The sequence below is a fragment of the Mollisia scopiformis genome (assembly GCF_001500285.1).
Source record: "Mollisia scopiformis unplaced genomic scaffold LY89scaffold_35, whole genome shotgun sequence".
NCBI lineage: Eukaryota > Fungi > Ascomycota > Leotiomycetes > Helotiales > Mollisiaceae > Mollisia > Mollisia scopiformis.
This window is the reverse complement of record NW_017263615.1, coordinates 402,730-424,022: the sequence shown is the minus strand read 5'-3', so window position 1 is coordinate 424,022 and position 21,293 is coordinate 402,730. Positions and strand designations below refer to the sequence as shown.

The window sequence follows — 21,293 nt, the reverse complement described above, 5'->3', positions numbered from 1 at the left end:
TAGAATTTGGAATGTTGCGCTAGATGTTGAGGCCTTGGATCTTAGGCATTAAAATAAGCACGTGAGATAGAGGCGCAAGGCTGACGATTTGGTTTGAGTTCACAAAATGGAGAATGGTAGCGTATTAGTTTATGTTCATTGTCTTCTCCTGTTCATGATAGCTCATACAGTAAAAGACTTGCATGCACGCTATTTGTACCAATATTAGGTATGCGACGTGTATGCTCTACTCTATCAAATCCGTCCAGCCAGCCAGCCCGCAACGCCATGTACAACGCTCACGATTTTCGACATTGAGCTCATCCTGCATCCTGCGCTGACTAGAATCTCATTCCAAGAGTAGCCTATTTCCCACTATGCGAACTTCCTGTGCTAGCTCTATGCGCATGTCCTTGTCCTGCATTTCCAGCCGCTGACGATTGGTTCTGTCCATTGGCGACAGCATTCGCAGCTTGAGCAGCTTGTTGTTGAGCTTTCTGCTGATTCTCTTGCTGCTGTCGAAGCATTTGGGCGTATATCTGTGGTGTACTCTGCGCAGGACCCATTCCTGGCATACCGGGCATTCCAGTCATTCCATTTGTCGATCCACCAGCAGCAGCATTCATTGCGCTTTGGGCGAGACCTTGTCTTTGCTGCTGCTGTTTAACTTGGTTGGCGAGATGCTCGGAGATGAGGCGGGTGATTTGGTCTTGGGTGGCTTGAGGGTATTTTTGTCTGAATTGTATCTCTAGCATCTGGACCACGTTGACGCCAGTTGGAGGAGCAAGATTTTGGCCTATGCGTGGAGAACCCGCTTGACCATGATTTGGCGATGGCACATGGTTATTTGTAGGTGGTGTTGAGACGCCGTTAACGTTCGGATTGAAGGAAGGCATCATATTTGGTGGCATGTTGAAGCCTGGAGCAGGCATGCCGTTCATTCGTGGAGGGGAGTTGTGCATTTGAGGGGATTGACCATTCACTTGGCCTTGTTGTTGACGGATCATGGCTTGTTGATGTTGTGAGATTTGATGAGCTCGCGTTACAAGTTGGACATCGAGCGCAGGGTTTGGAAGTGGCATTTGACCCTGCATCTGTGCAGGTGGGACCATTTGGGGAACACGGAGACCATTTGGCATAGGTTGGTTAGGCATTTGAGGGGGCATGGGACGGGGTCTATTTTGACCAGGCACGGCGAGACTTTGATTGGCAGAAGGAGTAGCTCCATTTGCGGGTGCACCTGGAGCTGGAGGTCGAGGAGCAGCTCCGTTGGGAGGCGGCTGCTGAGGATTTGGGAGACCGTTCCTCTGCTGCTGTTGCAACGCCTGATATCAAATTAATTACGAATATTCAGATATTGGGAGACCCTGTTGGTACGAACCCTTCTCTGTGCTTCCTGCCGCCGGTTGAGCTCTTCAAGACGAAGCCTGAATGATTCCTCACGCTCATGCTTGACTCGACTAAAGTCTTGCGGTGTCTGGATTGGGATCCGATTCGCATTAGCATGTGGCTCTTGTGCCTTTCTCATAGCTGCCATTCCAGCTGCATGTTGCTGCTTCTGGATGTTGGTCTCTCGTTTCTTTGCCAATTTTCTCATCGCATCAACGAGTGTAAGATGCTTGTTATTTCTTCTGCGATCGACCCGGAGACTAGTGGTCGGTCTACGCCTAGGAGCTGGTTGTTGTAGTTGTGCATTGGGGTTAGCTTGGGCTGGCGCCGGAGCTGGCTGCGCCACCACGTTACGGTTAGCAGTCTCGATACGGGTAGAGTATGCCCTGAAGTAATGAGTCTTCTGCATATCAGCAGGCAAACCTTCGAGATTGATCCATCTTTCGAAGCACTCCCACGGAGTTCGACGTTCCGGGCCTGAAGACCATATTGACTTGGACGTCAACATGCTAGAGATGAGAGACCAATTGTACTGATATTCGCGAACGAGACTTTTGAGTTGAACATCCTCATCAGCAGTCCATTGAGAAGCCATTCGGTTCTCAAAGAAGCTTTGGAGTGGCATGGGAAATTCGGATGGTGGTCTGAACTGATGTGAAGAATGAATGCGGTCTCGAATATGCTTGTGCTCTGGGTTGAACAAGGCGACGTCTGTATTTTCAGGAGGAAGAATTGGTCGTTTAGTTCCCTGCTCCCCAAAGACAACATGGTCTTCCTCATCATCTTCTTCGTCATAGTCATATCGGCTTTTCTTCCTCGGTGGTCCTTCGACTTTCAACTCCATTCGCCCCTCAACATATTTGCTCAGAGGAAGGGCTGGTCGTCGCCAAAAGCGATCTGGATCGAGGTCGGAGGTTGGCAAAATCGACTGCGGGATTGCAAGAGGAGCACCATACATAGGCAACTCAGCCAACAACTTGTCAGTAGTTGGTGAGCTTCTCAAAGCACACACCACCTCGTCATCTTGTAGAGCGAAAATCGCCGCTGGTGCAACGGTCTCCATCAAATGCAAACTCGGCGCCTCATCAAAATCCTCCATTGCAGAATCCGACTCTCCTGAAGCGACTAGATCTGGGGTTGGGTGTGCAGCAGCTTGACTCGATGCCTCGCCCATTTCAATGTCTCTCGACTCGGGTTCAACAGGTTTTGGAGGTATTGCTTTGACCTGTAGCAATTTCCGATCTTCTGAACTTGCCTCCACCCATTCGGCACAAGCAAAAGCCAGATTCCTTGCCACAGCCATCTTCCACTTTCGTTCCTCTCGGAAATCTGTTCGCATCCACTTGGCTTCCTGAAGTAACACATCCCAGTGAGTTGTTTGTCTGACAGGTTCTGGTGCACGCTTCGGTTGTCTCAATGCCCATTTGTTCGAGGATTGAAGATTGTAAATTCGCTTCAGCACCTTTGCTGTTTGATTTTCGTGAATGGGAACATATCCATTCGAGGTTGTAATGGTCTTGTGAGCTGAGCCTATAAGAGCGTCAAGAGATTGTCCACCGCTCTTTCCTGCCGATGCTGTTGCGAGAAATAGGGGCATAAAGTAGTCGTCCTTCAGGTTCTGTGGTAACGATCCATTGGTGGTCAATGCATTATCACGTGCTGCAGGTTTCGATGGTCGTCCCGCAAACACTACTGTTGATAGCTTGCTGCGTTCCTTGTTCTTCTCCATCATCCGAAGTCGGGCTCCTGGTGATTGAGGAGTAGTGCTTCTTGATGGAGTATGAGAATTTCCGGCGGATTCAGATTCGGTCCTTCGATCCTGGTTCGACGACGTTGCTGGCTTTGGAATCTCTCCCAGAATCTCAGATACAGACTTGTGACGCATAGCTCCAGAAGCTACTCTTGTAGTCATTCTCTCCAGAGGAGGAACTGCTGGAGTCGAAGGTGTCCTACGTGGAGTAGACGATGTGGGAGTCACTGAGTTCTTCTGTGAATCATCGACCTCCTTTGCTAGATCTGTCGATTGTGGAATAGGAGCCGGTGTTGCTGTTGTGCTTCCACCAGCAGAAGTACTCTCGAAGGAATCGTTGACTACTGTCTTATCAGGCGCTGGTTGATTCACTTTGTTCTCGCTCTCGTCCACATCCATTAGGTCTGCAACTGGGGTTTGGTCTTCCTCGGAATCCGCAATCTCTGTCTGCTTTCCGGTATTCGACGTGGGTTCAGTATCTTCTGACATATTCAGAGGCATGTCTGAGGCTGGACCTCCCATCGTTTCTTTCTCGGCATCCACATTGTCGTTAACAATCTCACTAGCTGCTTTCGTGAGTTGGTCTGTGGTACTCTGAAATGGCCTTGTGTCTTCCAGCGAACCACCAGCAGGTGTAGATACAGGAGCTTGTTCTTCCCGTGATTCTTCCCTCGCTGGAATGGGACTACTTCCCATGATCCCATCTCGTGCAATGTCTATTCGGGCTTGCAAGATCCTATCATGCTCAGCTTTGTCGGCAGCTTCCTCTGGTGTAGGCTTCAGCTGAGGAGGGGTTGCAGCTTCATCGTCTCTGTCCATCCTATCCGCATCATAGCGACTCTCATTATCTGGGCTGGTGTCCGTTGATGCTTCATGCATAGCAGGAGTAGTGGCTGAGAGAGCATCGATGGTCGAGCCAGGAGACGAGAGGGCTTCTGCATTTCTTCCATTATCTCGAGGTGGATGGATCGATAGATGTGCTTGCTGCTCCTTCAGTTGCCTTGCCTTTTCTAATTCATGCAAGTGCGTCTCTTGAACTTCCCTTGGTGGTAAGTGAGCCGTAGCAGCCTTATGTTGACCATCATGAGAACCAAGTCCTTCAACGATAGGTCCAGGTAGTTGAGCAGCGTCCTCGGCAGATATGGGCATCGCTTCTCTTGGATCCACGCCTGGACTATTCGGCCTACTCTCTACTCTCGTCCTGATCCTGTCACTCTCCAAGTCCTTTGCTGGCACAACATCATCTGGCATGGAAGGTGTGGGCTGCTTCGCATTCTCGAAAGTCTCCTCTACTATCTCGTTCAAGACGGAGGATGATTCGGCAGGCAAATCGGTCTGCGAGCCCTTCGAAGACGATCTTTGCATTGGCACACCTTTGCCGGTCGACCCATCGATAATAGTATCATTTGGCACTGTGGAAAGTCCTCCATCGCTCCTCGAGCTTGGAGTTGGTGCTCGACTCTGTCTCGACCTGGACCCATCGCGCTGCAACTTGGCCGCCTTTCGCGACGCATCATTTATTCGTGCATCGGTGCTTCCCTTCCTTACCGGAGATGTCTCCTTTAATTTGTACGATCGTGATCGACCTTGGTTGGGGAGATTTGTTGCATTAAAGAGTCGATCTCTGCAATTCACACATCAGTAAAACCACATGTGAACCACGCCCAATACCCCGAACATCTACATATGGGTATAGATCGAAAGAGAAAACGTACTGTAAAATGTCAGTGACATCGAGGAAGTGAGCTTCGTGAAAGTCGGCGGGCGGCGCGTCGGGATTCGAGAGGTCGACTTGGGGAATGGGGAATTTATTGTCGCAAACAGCATACAGCTCGCGCAGTTTCCTCTTGCGCGACGTAACAATGCCACTACAATCATCAGCACCATGAAATATATATGCATCGACGCGCGATATCGCGCGCTTTCGAATGCATGTAGGGAGATAATTGATGTACCTGAGTTCCGCTCGTTTTGATCGTAAAAGCCGTGTGCGGTCGGCAACCCCAACCTCACTCATAATATTGCGATCGCGACATCCGTTTCTCGAGAAAACGGATGCGATTCTGGTCTTAATGGGGGTGGCGGAGATGGATTTCGAGGTCTTTTTGATGGAAAGTCGATGGTTGGTGTCGTGGTGATTGATTTATGGGATGGGTCCTCGTCTGGTGGCTGCTGCTCGCTATCCTCACGATTTTGAAGTGCTCTCGTCAATGACCATGCGCTGCTCTCGGTACGCGACGGGGTTGATGGACTGTGCTAAGCTAGTTTGGGACGTCATTGAGAGAAGGGGAGGGAAGGTGAATGTACGCAAAGGCGAAGCAATGATGATGTCTACAATTTATGCAATTCAGTTTTATATCATGTTCATCGTCATCACAGGTCCTGGTGCAGGTTGTGTATATTCTGTATTGAGGTTTCATTGTTGGGCTGTCTGATGTTCCTCCAGTCATCATCCTACGTAATACACAAATTGTCCAGCCGAACGAAGCTAGTGATGATCGTTGCATTACCGGGAGACTTTGCTCGAGAGCCTCAGACTTTCTTCAGCAATTAGATATTCTATATTTTATGGAAAGTACATCAATCGCATTTTTATGATGTTACTCACGAGAAGTCTGGTTTAAGAAGAATCGAAAGGAAAATGATATACACCTTCTTCCGACCAAGTGGTACAAAGTCATGGTTGGTGATCAGCATCAGAAAGGGGTTCGAATCTCCTGAAGAATTCAATTACGAACATTTCATGAAGATATATCTCCTAAGATCTCAAACATCAATTTCATGATTCGTTTTCATTCGACGATAATTCCTTTGCATCATCTTCAAAACATTTTCCTTTTGCTTTATCTATTTACCTCAACTCTGAGCGTATCATTCATCGCCCTCGCTTCAAGGAAGCCCCTATTCGCAAAGGAACACTTCTCACCACTACACTCACCAATATTACATCGCAACATCATTCAATCTTCAATCACCGTATCAATCCTTACTACTATCCAGTCCCTTCTATTCATCTTCTCAAAATATCGATTTTTCACAAGCCCTCCAATTCACCAGCCTCACCACACCACATTCCACGGCTGCCTATTCTGCACCTCATCGGGCGTCGTCACCTCTCGCTTTTTCTGCGCCCGATTTCTTCACGGCATGCATTCTCCAGCTACGGTTACCCCAGGAATCGTGTTTCAGCCTGACGTCCGGAGTGTTCGGATTGGCGTCTGATTTTCTCGCTTGTTGGGGTTGGCGAGTCATTGGGAAGCTTGTTGCACCAACCGTACCTATGAAGAAGGGTTTTCGAGAAAAGGTTAACAGGCAAGATGGTTTGAAAGATGTCTGTTCGATCTTTCTCTCGGAATTCTAGAGGATAAAGATGAGCGAGGCCGACTGTTTTCATGGTAGCTCATCCGTATTCGAGGTATCCTGTAGTCTTTAGCTTTTCATTGTAGCGTGGCGCGAAGTTTCGACGGTTTTCTCTTTGACTTTTTTTTAGACTCTTCAGCATAAGACGATTGCTACTCTCCAAGTTCAATTCAGATGTACTCAAGTTCAAGTAGGCTCAGCCAGACAGATATCCAGCCTCAGTACTCAGCCAGGGTCAAGAAGACGACCGTCTGGGCTCAGACATAGGGTTGCGATATGCAACAAACCCGAATAAAACCACTACCCATTACTCTTCCATTTACTCCAAAGCAACCTGTTTAGACTTACTCGGGCTGAGGCTGGCTTACGCCGAAGTACGACTTTTAACCAGCTTAAAAAGAAATATTGCTCTTCACAAACTCTGCATATCCCAGAGCAACTTCTCCAGAGGTTTAGGCGGACTTAGATGAAGAGCGCGACATGCAACAAAACCAAAAAGACATACACTATTGCAATATATACCAAAGAGCTTGTAGCAAGACTCTAAGCATGCCGAAAGTCAGTTGGACTTAGTCGCACAGCCAAATTTAGACGCTTACTCGGGCTCAGATTGAGCCCGCCTGTCTAAATCCAGCCCGTCTAGAAACTGCGACGTGCAACAAAGTCAAATGAATACCATACATTACAAGATCCGGATCCTTCAGATCAACTTGTCCCGGTATCACAGCCCCCTTCAACGTCCACAACTGTTGAAAGACCAGTAATATCCCGATATTCCACCATTGGCTCAGTGTTCAACAAATTAATCCATCGGAGTTCCAAAGTCCTAACTCGATATCTCAGCTTCGATAGAGAATTCTTAGCTGGAAATTCGTTGTGGCGTCCTGGTTCCATTCGAGAATGGCGATGTAGAGTAGTTTAGAATCAATTTACATTGGATGAAAATGCCAGCTCGGTTGGAGGCCGATGTGAAAGAGTGGACACATCAAGCAAAAGCACGACGACCATATATTGAGACCACTCAAACTAGACATAGAAAGAGGATGCAGAAGTTTATAACCACTTTCATTAAATCACCCCACCTACTCCCGTCTCTAACCCTCCTCTCCCATCATATACACCCTCACCACCCCTCACATCCCTCTCCACCTATTCAAACAGCCTCACAAAGCAACGCATCACCAGCCTACACATCACATCACCGCATCAGCATAACCCCTCTCCCTCCCTCTCCCTCCCTCTCAAAACCAGAAAGAAAAACTCACCAAAGGCAAAGTACAACAATAAGCCGCCTGCCCGTCCGCAGCGCAAACCTTCTTGAAATCCGCAACGGAAGTCGGGGCGGGAGAAGCTACGATATTACACATTAGTAATCGGTAATCGAATTTCCAAATAAGGGAGAAGGAAAGGGAAAAGGAAGGGTAAGAGGAAGGGGAAGGGGAGGGGGAAGGAGGAGGAGGACGTACGAGAAGCACAGTTCAAGTTCGCGACACCGTCCACGCTGACGTCGCAGCATTCGACGGAGTCGAGGGCCGAGGAGCAGAGGCCGAGTTGGCGGTTCTGGAGCGGGGTGGCGGCTGTTGAGGCTGCGAGGCTGGTGAGGAGGGTTAGGAGGAGGGGGTGGATGTGGAGGTGCATTTTGAGTTGTTTTGGAGGTGGATGGGTGGGTGGTGATGGTTTGAGAATTGAGCTGATAATGATTGAGAATAGAATAAATTGTTTTTGGGGGAGTCTGAGGAAGCTTTATAGATTTCTTGTATACTCTGAGATCCAACAATGAAACTAGCATCGTGAGAGATCGGCATATTTATCTCTGATCTTCATCTCTACTCGGTGCCTCCAACCGACGAGAAGAAGCGAGGCATTGAAACACGAGATAGGCAGTGGCATAGCGTATCTGCCAAGTCAGCATCTAGACATTCTTGAAGGAAAGCTTCCTCTACTAGGAGGTTCTAGTAGGTGATTTGGAGATAGCGATGTGCGTGAACGAATAAAACATGATGCTGTGAATGATAGCGGTGGAGTGAGGTTGAGATAGGAGAATATATCAAGACCGGATGCTGTCAAAGCAGCTTGGCGTTGGAGCGGCTGTGGAAGGACAGAACGGAGAGAAATCCGCTACAAATCTGATCAGTGAACCTCGTCTCCCACAAACGATGAGCCCCTAGAGAGAGGGTGAACACCTCTGGTGGACTCGTAGTAGTGTCAAGAATACTTCAACACAAGAAGAGCACTCTTATCTTTGTCGGCACTTCGAACAACAACGATAGACTCCCGCCTCGCCGTGCTCTCTCTCGTCAAAACTTTCTGAAAGAATGAAGTCCGGTCCTCGACGGACAAAAGGTACCTCAAGCTCAGCTCTCGGCCCCGGATACGACACTACCAACTGCACCTCATAATCGCACAAGGCTGACGATCGCTCCAAGGAATATCAGACTGGTGGGTTGAATGACGCTGCTCAAAGAGGATGAAAGGGATCCAAAGTCTTGATAGAGAAAAGCGTAGCTTCATGATCTGCCGGATAGATGTATGTAAGGTACGGCGCAGCGCCCTTGGCAATTTAAAAACAAAGCAATAGCCTTATCTATACAGATTCCTGTTATCTCGCTGTATGATTGGCGATGTTCTCGATATCTGATGAACAAGAAGTCGTGTGTCAACGGTACTTAACTCGACGGCCCCCACGAGAAACGCGGCTACGAAGGGAGGCGCCGGAATTCGTTGTCCAGAGTGAGTTTAGCTGTCGTATTCGGTTGGTTGGAGGTTTGTACCGCCGTCTCCTCACTTTGGTTTTCGGCAGATGGGGATCTGCACTAAAGCGCGGATTTGTTGCCGGCGGTTGATCAAGCGAGCTTGTTCTGATGAGGTTCGAAATTCGGATGTGAGTAAAGATACGACGACAGTATCTGATGAAAGAAAGCACATGCCAAGCTACTGTTTATCTCGGCTGAGGAAGAAGGAAATAAATCTCGGAAAAGCATGCGTTTGAACAACTTGCTTTGCCTTCTGGGTCACGTGCCAATGGACACGGCAGTTCAAGATCTTTCTCTGAGGTTCATCCTCGATCTTCTCATTATCTTGAAGTCTTGGAATTGTCGTGTAAAGAAAGTCCGTCTGAAAGGCAATCGAAGGCTCAAGCATCGCATATTCCCATTGCCTTCTCCTCACCAAATGCTCTTACTAGATTTGATCAGCTTGTTTTGACCTGGAGGCTCCTTTTTTTCATGCCTCCTCCGAGAGCTCAAAACCGGAGGTGCTCGAATAGAACTCTTAGCTTGATGCAAGCTCGACCAAGAGTGTTGTTCGACATTGAGAAACCTCTAAACACAAACAGAAAATGTATAACAAGAATGACGAATCTCAAGAACGTTAAAACACGACCACGAGAGGAGCACTCGCTCTTGATTGAACAGCATGAAGGGGAGGAGAAGGCAAAAACCAAAAGAAAAGAAAAACCCACATCGACATAACGGTAAAGAATGGAGTAACCCCCCATAATATTCAAGGTGCAGAGATTATTTTAGTTCCCCATTGCCCAAAGCAGAGCCGACATCATGCTTCTGTGGTATATCCTACCAAACTATGCCTAGATCCAATGCAAACCCAAACCATTTCCAGTTCCCATACTTTTTATTCAAAATAAAAACTACATCTACCCATCATCGTCTTTTTGCTCCAGAACTAAGCGCTAATCGTCTCCCTACGTTACCAAAACAAACGCAGCTGCAAAACAGGACACTCAGAATCCATATCCCGACTTCGAAGCTTTCTCTGTTGACAATTCCTGTTCCACTTGTATATGGCGTGGTGGGTTTAAATGTGGTGTTTCGGAAGGTAGAGGTTGAGGAAGCAGGCGATGGCATCATGTCTGGATTTGAGGCTAACAAGAGGGAGGTTCCGATTGCGCCTACAGATGCGGAGAGGATGAAGCCTGGTGCGGATCGGTCGATCAGATACCAGAGGACGGGATTGACAAGGAAGAGTGTCAGAGATGCTTGGAGGGGAGTTGCCCAAGGGAGTTTGCGCTAGAAGCGTTAGCTGGGCAGATATTAGGAACAGGGGAAAGGCGTACAATAGCATAAGCAATCCCAACAAAAGCTCCAACACTCCTTACAACCGGTGTCCAATCCGCACCAAATAATCCACTCTCTTCTTCCACTTCGTCTTTCTCTGCAACAGAAGAACTTGCATTCTGTTTCTCTTCCATACCGGCAGGATAGGAGAACAATGTATCAACCCACGGCATCAAACTCCCCAAACACACTCCTGCCACGCCCCAAAATACCAGATACCGCCAATCGTTCCTAGGCTTTATGATGCCCTCCACCTGAAAGGGAGCAAGTTGTCTATCATTATGTAGATGCCGCACCAGAAGACCATATCCCATTCCAATCCCAAATAACAGTACCCCTCTCAATGCCAATGCAGCAGCTGTACCAAAGGCCGAACTTGGCTGTGAAGGGGCAGTATGGCGGCGTATGGGTACTGGGTCGGAGATTGAACTTGTCCGTTGTGGTGTCTCAGCACCGGTTCCCCAGGGCGTGGATGGGAAGTCGTATTCTTGGTCTGGTTGGTAGCCGGTGGGGGAGTATATGCCGAGTAAGGTGGAGGAGGTGAGGTTTAGGATGGACTGTGTGCGGGAGGGCGATTCGTCTGTGTAGGAGGATGGCGAGAGGAGGGACGCGGAAGATTGATGTGCTGGCAGGAAGGAGGGAGAGGTTTGTTCGTAGGGCCTGCGGGGGTTGGGTCGGTGGATCTTGGGGGACGATGGGGCGGACATTGTTGAGGTTCGTTATAAGGAGATGGGATGCGGGGTTCGTGAGGTTTTGTAGCTGATAAGATGTCTTAGAAAACAGTCATCAGGTACCAGGAGAAAATGTCTCTTGTTTTGCTTCTTCGTGTGGCGCTCGTTGTGGTGTTTTATGCTTTCCGTTTGCCAATTTCCAGAGCTATGCCGTGCTGTGTGTGCTTATTCAATGCAAGGGACAGATGTTGAGAGCAAGATGAAGTAGCTGGCGATGTAGATTAAAGGATATAAGAGAAGAAGAAGAAGCACATGCGAAATATGCGCAAAGGTGGGGAAGAAGCAAGAAGAGAAGTATTGTACAGCTGCTACGTCTTGGTATTACTCGAATTGCGTTCTCTCTCTTGGTTTTGTTCGCTGGTCAGATGCGCTTCACATGTCTCGCCAAGACATCGGCGCCAAGGCTGAAAGATCACCGACGCTATACACTGATTGGGAATAGAGGAGACTGTCTAACGAGCTCCAGACTTTGTGGAGACTTTTGGCTCGACTTGACTTTGACCTCGACGACACACGACTTCGGTTTCCTCGGATGCTTCTTCATTTCGCGTTTAATGTCATCCGAATCCTGCTCAATCCTTCCTTGCAGTATACGAGTACCGATATTGACACGGACATCGAGCAGAAGAAGACTTGTTTCCGGCAGCACATTTCATGGATGACGGGAAAATGGTGGGAGAAAGCTGGTTGTTGGGACGCATGCGAGTACGACGGAGATTTCTGTGCATGTGAAGCTGCGGCGTTGCGGGTCGTACCCAAGTTGCTTCCAATCACCAACAACAGTATACGGCACTCAGCAGCATATTCCAATTGCAGATGCGACCATCATTTCCTCATTTCATTTGTCCAGTTGAGACGACTTGCTATCCTCTACTACACTCAGGTGGATGCTAGGATCTGCTAGATCACGTGCTTCACTGCTCGAGGACGACAGTTCTCTCTCAAGCATGCTTCCCTCAGCAACTCCAGCGTCAGAGTGACATCCGCTGTCGGGATCTTCCTCTTCAATAATCTGGTCCAACCACGGCATCACTCTGCGTTTGACTTCTTCCTTGGTCACACTAAAGAGCTCTCGTTCCTCCCATGGACCTCGAGGGGCTTCGGGATCCTCCGTGCTATGCCGGCCATGTCCTTCAACAATATCCAGATGCGAGATGTTAGACGTATCGCAGATCGAGATCCTCACCCAACCTTCTGGGATATTCGATCTTTTCCTCCGAAGATTCTGTTCCCGTTGACGTTCAAGACATGATGGCGAATGCGGAGTGCTGAAGAACGAGAGGATCCATGAAGGGAAGTCGAAGAAAGTGATGAGGAGGAGATAGAAGAATCCCCCTATCATTCTGGCGAAGAGTAAGGCCAAAAATATGAGACCCCTCAAGGCCATATGGCCAAGCCATGTGTAGAGGTTGCTCAGACGGTGCCTGTGTCCGCCATGGACAACGATGATGACAAGGATGGCGCCCAACTCTGGCAGCATAGCAGCGGAGCTCGAGGTTCTCGACGGTAATGGAACCGAGCGGCTCCCTGTTCGATGTGTGTTGCGCAGCAAGTACTGTTGTCGCAAATGTGCTTGATATTTTGTTAAGGATTGTTCTTATCCCGATTCGAGGAGAGCCTGACGTATGTTGTCGACTTGCGCAATATTATAACGGCGCCTACATGGTTGTCTTCGTTGGTAGTCTTCGAGAACTTTGCGCTCTTCGATTTCACGTCATCGAAGATAGTCTGTGTGCTTCTGTACGTGTTTGTGAGATTTGCTTCCCTCGTTTCCTAGTTTGTGGTACCTTGTGTTACCTCAAAGTTATATTGCTTCGCATTTTGCTTGCTAGTTGAAAAAATCTTCAATCTCGACAAGCAAGGCCAAAGCTTCCAGAGCTCGGCCAATCAGATATGGCAAGTCGTTTATTGGTTTTACTGTTCTGCGTGAATCCGAAAGGTTGGAAGGAGTTCGCTTATCTCTGCGCCTCCCAGAATTGATGCCGAATAGATCCATTCTTTGCTCCATAGCGCCGGCTAGTCGTGGAAACCCATCCCAAGCAGACGAGATATATTGTATGAAATGAATAGATTGAGAACCATTCTTGCTCACCTCACATTCCATGGATGAAGATATCTCGGGAATGTCCCAGACTCCAAATCAAGGCCGAACTGTTGACAAAGTCCGTCATGAACGCCTCAGTCATCCCAGACAATTCATCACCATACCACTCCCTATTCGTTCCCGACATCCATCCCATAAGAAAGTGCAGCCCGAAGTCCCAACTTATATTCATGGAAAGTATATCAAATGTCCAAAGCTTTTACCTGTCTTCGAAAACAACGAGAACACAAGTACTCGCCCTCACCATCCCAAACCTCGTGAGTCTTCTCTATCTCCTCTTCATCCCCCAAATCGCCAACATATTTCTCAACTCAACTTTTGATCTCTCCACTCTCTTCCTGTCCTTCAATAGTTGTGTGTTGTTCTTTCCCCAACTTACTTGCTTCTAGTTTTTCAACGCCGACTTCAATCACTCCTCACTATCCTTGAATTCTCTAAACGCCATCTTTCTCGCAATCCTGGAGCTCGTCGTGTGGCGCATCTCCTCTACTGACACCCCATCGCACGTCGAATCTCATCAACTAAGCATTAGCTGGTTGATCCTCACAAGGACAATGAAATGTCGCCCATATCACACCAAAGATTCGATCTCAGCCTTTGGAGCGGTCTCTTCGAACAACACCACCCGGTACTTCGCGTGATTTGTCTTGCTTTCATCCCGGACATTAACGCAAGTGCGGGGTCGACTCTATTGCCACGCCCGACATTGACGGGTAGCTTATTGTTCCGAGTCGATTCGGAGATTTGGGGACTGGGGGCATTCTTTCTGCTGTGGTTGGCATGGGGAGAGAAAAGGGAACGAGATATTTGAATCTGAGGGATTGAGATGTTATAGTTTTCGGTGATCGAGCTATTGAATGTTGGATCGATACATTAATTAAGGCACGAGATCATGTCTGCGGATCAGAATAAAATTGTACATATGTATGGCGACACTTCATGCAAAACCCATTGTATCTACGCCATTGACTCTCAAGTAGCTGTTGAGGTTACTAAAGCTACGCAGGAGGAATTAAAAGCACAGAAAAATCATCATAAATCATCATGATCATTCCTAAGATCAAGGACGATCGAAATATCGGGGACATTCAACCATCAAAGACATCCAGAAGAACCACAATCTGCCCGTGAATCGGAAGAGACTACGCAACATTCTCGGAATACCACATAATGATGTTGTTCTTGATCCATACTTCGGAAATATCGGTGCAACTTATTACGGAGCGATGTCGAGATTGTAGCCTTCTTGTCGACGAATGCCGGCTTTTCTCCGAGAAACATGTTGATGTGGATACTGCTCATGATCTCTGGGGAAGCTGATGATGATTCTCTCATCAGATGATTGTACATCAAGATACTTGCCAAAGACATGACTAATACGCCGGTATAAGTTCAGGCTAGGAAGAAGCCGATTGATGGATATAAACTTGGAGTGAGATTCGGCTCCACATAAACACGTGACTATGGCTCAAAGCCAAATCATCCGAAATTCCAAGCTTCCTTCCTTCTTTCCTTTGTTTCTTTTATCGAACCTGAGATATCCTTCTCTATCGTCTCCAAGACGTGTTTGTGTCTCGCTTAAAGCGAACATGTCTGGGGCCATCCGTACATCCTCTCTTTCTTACTGCTTCCACTTTGCAACCCCATCATCAAGCCGAAGAGCACATTTCCAGATTACTTGCGGAACCCCTCCAACGAGCAAGTGCAGCTTGAAGGATCCATTCATCTTCCACCGCCAAGGAACATGTTCAGACCGCCTTCAATCGGTGTTTGCGTTCGGGATCTTCACGATCTCACCCTGCATCACTTCCGCGGTTTCTTCTCGGGCTTTGGCACCCCTGCTCACAGTCCATCGTATCGGAGTCTGCGTCAAGTCTTTGAATACTCTGGGCAACATCATCCTCTGACGAAGCGTTATTTCAATTGATTCCCAATGCCTGTTAAGTTATCGCTCATTCCAAATCTGAATGTCTTCCTTTTTATGGTATCCATCCCGCGATCGAGATCGGTAGCGGAGCAACTGGTATACTCCCAAACTCAGGTATATCTCGATATCCAAATACATCATTCCCCCGAGCTGGGAGAATCGATGCATCACTAATCAGTCGATCACTAATCCTCGTTTCTCGTTGAGCCTCACGCCGATCGTCTGGGGAAGATTCGCTTGCAACGCTCGACGAGGATTTGTCATGGGTGAAGGTTTTCGGTGGGTTGAAGTCATCTCACAGCAAATGATTAGTGAGCAAATTCTTCCAATAGAGTCAATTTGGAATGCAGGCATGGGATGCGGGCCAGCATCCATCCCGCAATCCGATTACGGTTAGCCGCGACCAATTTCACTCTCATATGGCTTGACAACAAACACCGAATATCCTCCTGGCTTCGGGAACGAAGCAGAGTACCAGGGTTGTTTTTGTCATCGACGACAGTGTAAAACCCATGTGTACACCTATTTGACTTTGATACTGCGTTGATGGCTGATCGGCGATGAGGCCGGTAGCAAGAAGCTAAGTACCTCACAGCATGCTATAGCTATGCATATCACCTCTTCCGAACAGATTTTGCCACAGTTTTCAAATCCCTTCTTCTGGAATCAACTCCGTGAACAGGCAGCCCAGACTGAATAGCATCCAATGTCAGATCAGCCAGAAGGAAGCTCGTCTCGCGGCAACGACAGGCCCCCTCGACGACGCCGAGTACCAGATGTTTCCGAAAGTGCTCGCAGGCCCGTACTGGCGCCAACCGAATCTGTTGATGTGCATAGTATAGAAAGGCAAAGAGCTATGAGAAGGCAAATTATACAAGACTTACCTCGGATGAATAGATCTTTTGACCCGAATAGGATAGAGCTCGTAATTCCAGTCGAATTCCTTTCCCCACAAATGTCGGCCGACAAGGGGAAAGGTCCTGAAATAGATTTACAAGACCCCAGAGCTCACTCCAGGTCACGCTCTCGAGTATCTTCCCCTGAGCAATCGTACTTCTCGTCTAGCGAACCAGCGAATGAGATTGTTAAAAGTGCTCTGGAAAGCTCCGTCGATCCACCAGAATCACTCACTTTGGGCTTAGCACCAAGCAGCCCGATGACTGTGCTAGGCGCTGGCCGCATTGATCCTTTTGCCGATTACCCCATCAAGATGAACGAGGGTGAGCTGTGGCTGATAGACCAAGGTAAATCCAAAATACGTGATTACCTAACTGTGAAACAATGCACGTAAACAACGACTGACCAGAGCTCATTGGTTTAGTAAATACAAGCCAAGATCCTACCTTTAGAACGCTACGGGAGCGGTGGCTTCCCGTCGCTGTCAAAGATGCCGCAAACTTCCATCAATTTCTCGCAAATGTGTCGCTGAACGTCTCTCGTGTCCGAGGAGAGGACCTTGAAAATGCGGTCTCTGTTGGTCACCATTCTCTCGCCATTCAATCCATCAATCAGAAGCTTTCCGACCCTAATCTGAGGACTAACGATGACATGGTTGTGGGTATCCTATCATTTGTTTGCTACAGTGTAAGTGACACGCCTTCACTTCGGTCGAAGACACTCAGATTAGTCACACTAACCGTGTAACATTGGCAGACGGTTAAAGAAGACTTCCATAGTGTTTCAATCCATCTCGATGGCCTCAAGAACGTTATTCGACTTCGTGGAGGTTTCGAGACTATCGAAAACAATCCAGTGTTGGCAATGTTGGTCTATGGGTATGCAAGCTTCATGCATTACTTTCAATGATCTTTGAAAATCTAACTACTGTGCTTTTTCAAGGGTTGACATGACAAGAAGCTTACGACAAGACACAAAGCCTCTATTTCCTCTGCCCAAACGAATGCTAAGCGCACAGAACGACCAATCCGCAGACGACTTCGTATTCTTTCCTCAAGCACCAACCTCATCGCCATGGAAACATATCTTCCCACCGGATCATCCTACGGTCTCCGCGTTCGATGACTTACATCACGCAGTCGAGATAGCCAGATTGAAAACCGCGAGAAAGCAGCAATGGCGCGTCGTCAATTTCGTCATCTTTCGCATATACCCAATCGTTCACAGGTTACACAGCATGGACGTGGATCCTAACAACCGATGGAGCATAATCCAAGAAGCTTCGCGACTTGGGATCTCGTTGTTTCTGGGTGAAATGCGACGACAATGCGGTGCTCTCGGTGTATCTACGAAATTATACGTTATCAAACTCAAAGTGTTCATGGAAGGATTGGGTAGCACAATCGATTGGACATCTTCGAATTTGCTCCTACTGTGGATCATGTTCTTTGGGCTGTTGGAAAGTTGGAAGCTGCCAGAACAGGATTGGTATGTCGAATCCATTTACGCTATTATGGCTAGGACTACACTTCGATCTTGGGATGATGTTGTGGACGGAGCCAAGTCATTCTTATGGATCGATGAGATTTTCGACGAGCGGATCGAGATATTTCGACATATCGTGTCTTGATCAAGACGACTACACTCGATCAAGTTATCCTGTACGACCCGACCCTTAACAGACACCATTCCGGAGCCTAAGCAATCTTTCTTGAACAGGAGCGTTGTCCGCTTTTATCATACCAAGAATGCGGCGGCATATTCGTCTGAGTCAAATTTCGGAAACACCCATTCCTCAAACATTTCTCCACTCATTCCACCCGTTGCTTAGTCTGAAATGCCAGCCGATCAAAACGCGGTTGTCCTCTGTTACGTTATTTTCTAACCTTTTCTCGTCTGGACTCAAATCCTCGAGCAATCAAGACCACCGACTATATTCACGTTCGATATGGGTTTCTCCAATGTTATATCTGGCCTAAGGTCAATCTCTATGTCGCATAAAAGATCACCTCCAACGCCTCCAGATTCAGCACCACCAACTCCGGGCATTGTCACACATTACGCGACTGAGCTTCCAGCTACAGCTTCTGGCACGTTCCTACCAGAGACTGCAACTCCTGCAGGCTCTAAGCGGTGGACACGAAATTTCACGGCTTCTCAGCAGCCAATTCCAAGACCGGTTATATCACCAGTTCAAAAGGTTTCGCCAGTGCCTGTCGCTACTCCACGTCAAGCACCTACTCCGCCCGCAGTATCTGCAACACCTACAGCTCCTGCAGCTCCTGGAGGGGGTCTTGATAATTTGGTCAAAATATTCCAGTTCATTGATGCAAAGTGAGGCATCTTTCATCTTTCATCTACATCAAACTGCCAATTCCTAACATCTCATGCAGGTTCTCCGACCTATTCAAAACAACTGACCTCGAACCCGAGGATCAAGCTATCAAGGATGCCAGAGATATCGTAACACTTAGACAAACATACCAATGGCAACAACCAGGAAAAACGGATCCATCATACCCACCATGTTTGAAAAGCATTCCCCCAGATGACACAACAGGACTATTAGCGATCTTCAACGCAGAAAGACTCGTCGATATGGGCCTGTCAATACTGCCTCCCAAGGTAGTCCCCGACTACCTCTCACAATACTTATTCGGTCCAACGGGTGGGAAGACCATGGCTGATTTGGAATCCGATATGATACGCCTCACTAAACAGAATAAAAACATTGGTTCCGAAAGCAGTATTGCCAATCGTCCAGACTGGTTCAGTGACGCTGTTTTCGGACAACAATCTTTCACTGGACCGAACCCTACTAGCATTCAAAGAGCATCAACAGTCTGGGTCAAGGGATTTGCGGATCAGGCCAAGAAACAGAAGAATACGCCAATGTACTCCTTGATCACTACTTCAGATCCAGAATCGTTCTATATCCAAGACTATAGTTATTTCCGCGATGCTTGTGGTGCATTTCCTGGCGCAACCCTCGAGTCGGATGACAAGCTCAAAAAGCGATACGGTTGCGCTGTTGTGACCCTTCTACAGCTGAGCAAGACTGGAAATCTACATCCAATCTCGATATGCATTGATTTTGTCATGTCTCTGGATCACTCGGTAGTCGTATTCAACAAGAGACTTCGATCTACGGACCCGACGAAAGGAGAGAAGAATGACTGGCCATGGAGATATGCAAAGACTTGCCACATGATATCAGATTACTGCCGTCACGAACTGGGAGCTCATCTCAACAACTGCCATTTCATCGAAGAAGTGACAATCGTAGCAGCATACCGTTCCTTCACCGCCGACCACATCGTCTTCAAACTCCTCGAACCTCACTGGTAAATCCAACCCCCTTCTTCCCAAGACACCCACTAACAAATCCCCAGGCTCAAAACCCTCTCTCTCAACAAATCCGCCCGAGAAGCCCTCGTCCCCCTAATCGTCGTCGACATAGTCGGCATCTCCAAACCGGCCACTTACAACTTTATCATGTCCGCCTACCGCAACTTCCACTTCACCGACTCCTACATCCCCGCCGACCTCTCCAAGCGCGGCTTCACGCCGGAAACGCTCTCGCACCCGCGCTTCCACAACTACGCCTGGGCCCACAACATGCTACCCATGTGGCTCGTCCTGCAAAAATTCGTCTCCTCCGTCCTCGCACCTCATTACCCCACCGACGCAGCCGTCGAGTCCGATCCCGCGATCCGCAGCTGGTGTAATGAGATGCGGTCCCCGGCCGGGGCGCAGATGCTCACGTTCCCGGATATCAAGACGGTGGAGGAACTCACCAGCGCGATTGTCATGTGTATCCACCTCGCGAGCCCGCAGCATAATACCATCAACTACCTCCAATGCTACTACATGTCCTTCGTCCCCGCCAAGCCTCCGTGTTTCTCGACCCCCTTGCCAAAATCCCTTGCCGAACTGCAGAAGTTCACAGAAAGCGACTTAATAGCCGCCTTACCCGTTAATGATGAACGGGTCTGGCTAATGGCAGAGCAGTTGCCGTACCTACTCAGCTACGGCGTAGCGGAGGACCAGACGCTGGTCGAGTACGCGAAGGGGCTGCAGGATGGGGCGGTGGGGAGCGGCGACGAGGGCATGGAGAAGGCGGCGAAGGGGTTGGTGGATGATTTGGTGGGGCTTGGGGTGGTGTTTGCGCGGAATAGTGAGGCGATGGATGATCGGGTTGTGGAGTACGCTGTTATGGATCCTACGAGGTTGGCGGTTAGTATTTTGATCTGATCTAGGGTTCTGATCGTGGTGATGGGGAGGGGTTGGGGTTCTGGTTCTTTGGTGAGTTGGCGGGAATGGATACCATGGTTTGAGGTAAACCGAGAGAGGAGGGGTCCTTTATCCTTGTTGCCGCTTTTTTGAAGTCGGGTATCGTTTTAATAAAAGCGAATTTAATTTTTTTTGGGTCTGTCTATGTGATTCTTGAACGAGATTACATCTGTCTGTATGTGTTCAGTACTTGACTAAGCCTCCATCATTGCTCACTGAATTTTATATATTCGCCCAACCAAAAAACTCATTCTAGCTAGACCCTTCTTCTGATCATTAGAGTATGTAGGCGGTAAACTAAAAAAAAATCTAAACTTTTGCAATTCTCTGAGAGCTGAGTTTAATTGCCCGCAAGTTGCGGGAACTAGCAAGCAGATAGTCCCAGTGTGACCATTACTTTGTTAATTAATTCCTTATTCCAAGCAAGAATAAAAGCGAATACGCAGAAATTTCTAATTAATGGCTAAAACTGCTCAATGATTGCTTTTCCTCACTCACTGCTTACGAAGGAAAGCCCTGCTTACGTACCTATAATCTTCTGATCTAATATTGGTGTTTCATATCCTCATGGGTTTTGTTGTACGGCTTTCTTATAATTTGCCTTTGCCTGCTTTTTTTTTTTTTCAAATTAAAAGAAAGAAGAATTTTCCGTTCTTCGAATTAAGTATCGAGAAGATATTTTACCGGGCGCCCCTTCCCTTCCTTTCCTCTTTTCAAGCGCCCCCCCGGCCCCCCCCCCCCAAAAAATAAAAAAAAAAAAAAAAAAAAAGGAGAGAAAAAAATTGAATAC

The 21,293-nt window shown here is 48.0% G+C and overlaps 5 protein-coding genes across 5 annotated transcripts; 3 read left to right on the top strand and 2 right to left on the bottom strand.

Annotated features, from left to right (window-relative positions):
• Positions 1–1,230: 1,230 nt before the first annotated feature.
• Positions 1,231–5,257, bottom strand: LY89DRAFT_353274 (uncharacterized protein). Its single transcript, XM_018206946.1, has 3 exons — positions 5,074–5,257; positions 4,834–4,986; positions 1,231–4,742 (listed from the first exon to the last, which is right to left on the bottom strand). Exons 1-3 carry the CDS (start codon positions 5,133–5,135, stop codon positions 1,316–1,318), a joined length of 3,642 nt encoding a protein of 1,213 aa, XP_018062195.1. The 5' UTR covers positions 5,136–5,257; the 3' UTR covers positions 1,231–1,315.
• A 4,872-nt stretch (positions 5,258–10,129) lies between these two features.
• LY89DRAFT_353178 (uncharacterized protein) lies at positions 10,130–11,452 on the bottom strand. The gene is made up of 2 exons (XM_018206944.1): positions 10,551–11,452; positions 10,130–10,503 (listed from the first exon to the last, which is right to left on the bottom strand). Exons 1-2 carry the CDS (start codon positions 11,256–11,258, stop codon positions 10,138–10,140), a joined length of 1,074 nt encoding a protein of 357 aa, XP_018062194.1. The 5' UTR covers positions 11,259–11,452; the 3' UTR covers positions 10,130–10,137.
• Positions 11,453–13,075: 1,623 nt separating this feature from the next.
• LY89DRAFT_353222 (uncharacterized protein) lies at positions 13,076–14,153 on the top strand. The gene is made up of 2 exons (XM_018206945.1): positions 13,076–13,643; positions 13,776–14,153. The coding sequence occupies exons 1-2, from the start codon at positions 13,389–13,391 to the stop codon at positions 14,025–14,027; spliced, it is 507 nt and encodes a 168-aa protein (XP_018062193.1). The 5' UTR covers positions 13,076–13,388; the 3' UTR covers positions 14,028–14,153.
• A 2,115-nt stretch (positions 14,154–16,268) lies between these two features.
• On the top strand, positions 16,269–17,840 carry LY89DRAFT_742603 (uncharacterized protein; the record flags this gene model as incomplete). Its single annotated transcript, XM_018220844.1, has 4 exons — positions 16,269–16,557; positions 16,635–16,897; positions 16,967–17,088; positions 17,153–17,840. 4 exons carry the CDS (start codon positions 16,269–16,271, stop codon positions 17,838–17,840), a joined length of 1,362 nt encoding a protein of 453 aa, XP_018062192.1.
• Positions 17,841–18,200: 360 nt separating this feature from the next.
• Positions 18,201–20,464, top strand: LY89DRAFT_742602 (Lipoxygenase; the record flags this gene model as incomplete). Its single annotated transcript, XM_018220843.1, has 3 exons — positions 18,201–18,544; positions 18,604–19,554; positions 19,603–20,464. The coding sequence occupies 3 exons, from the start codon at positions 18,201–18,203 to the stop codon at positions 20,462–20,464; spliced, it is 2,157 nt and encodes a 718-aa protein (XP_018062191.1).
• Between the last annotated feature and the right edge of the window lie 829 nt (positions 20,465–21,293).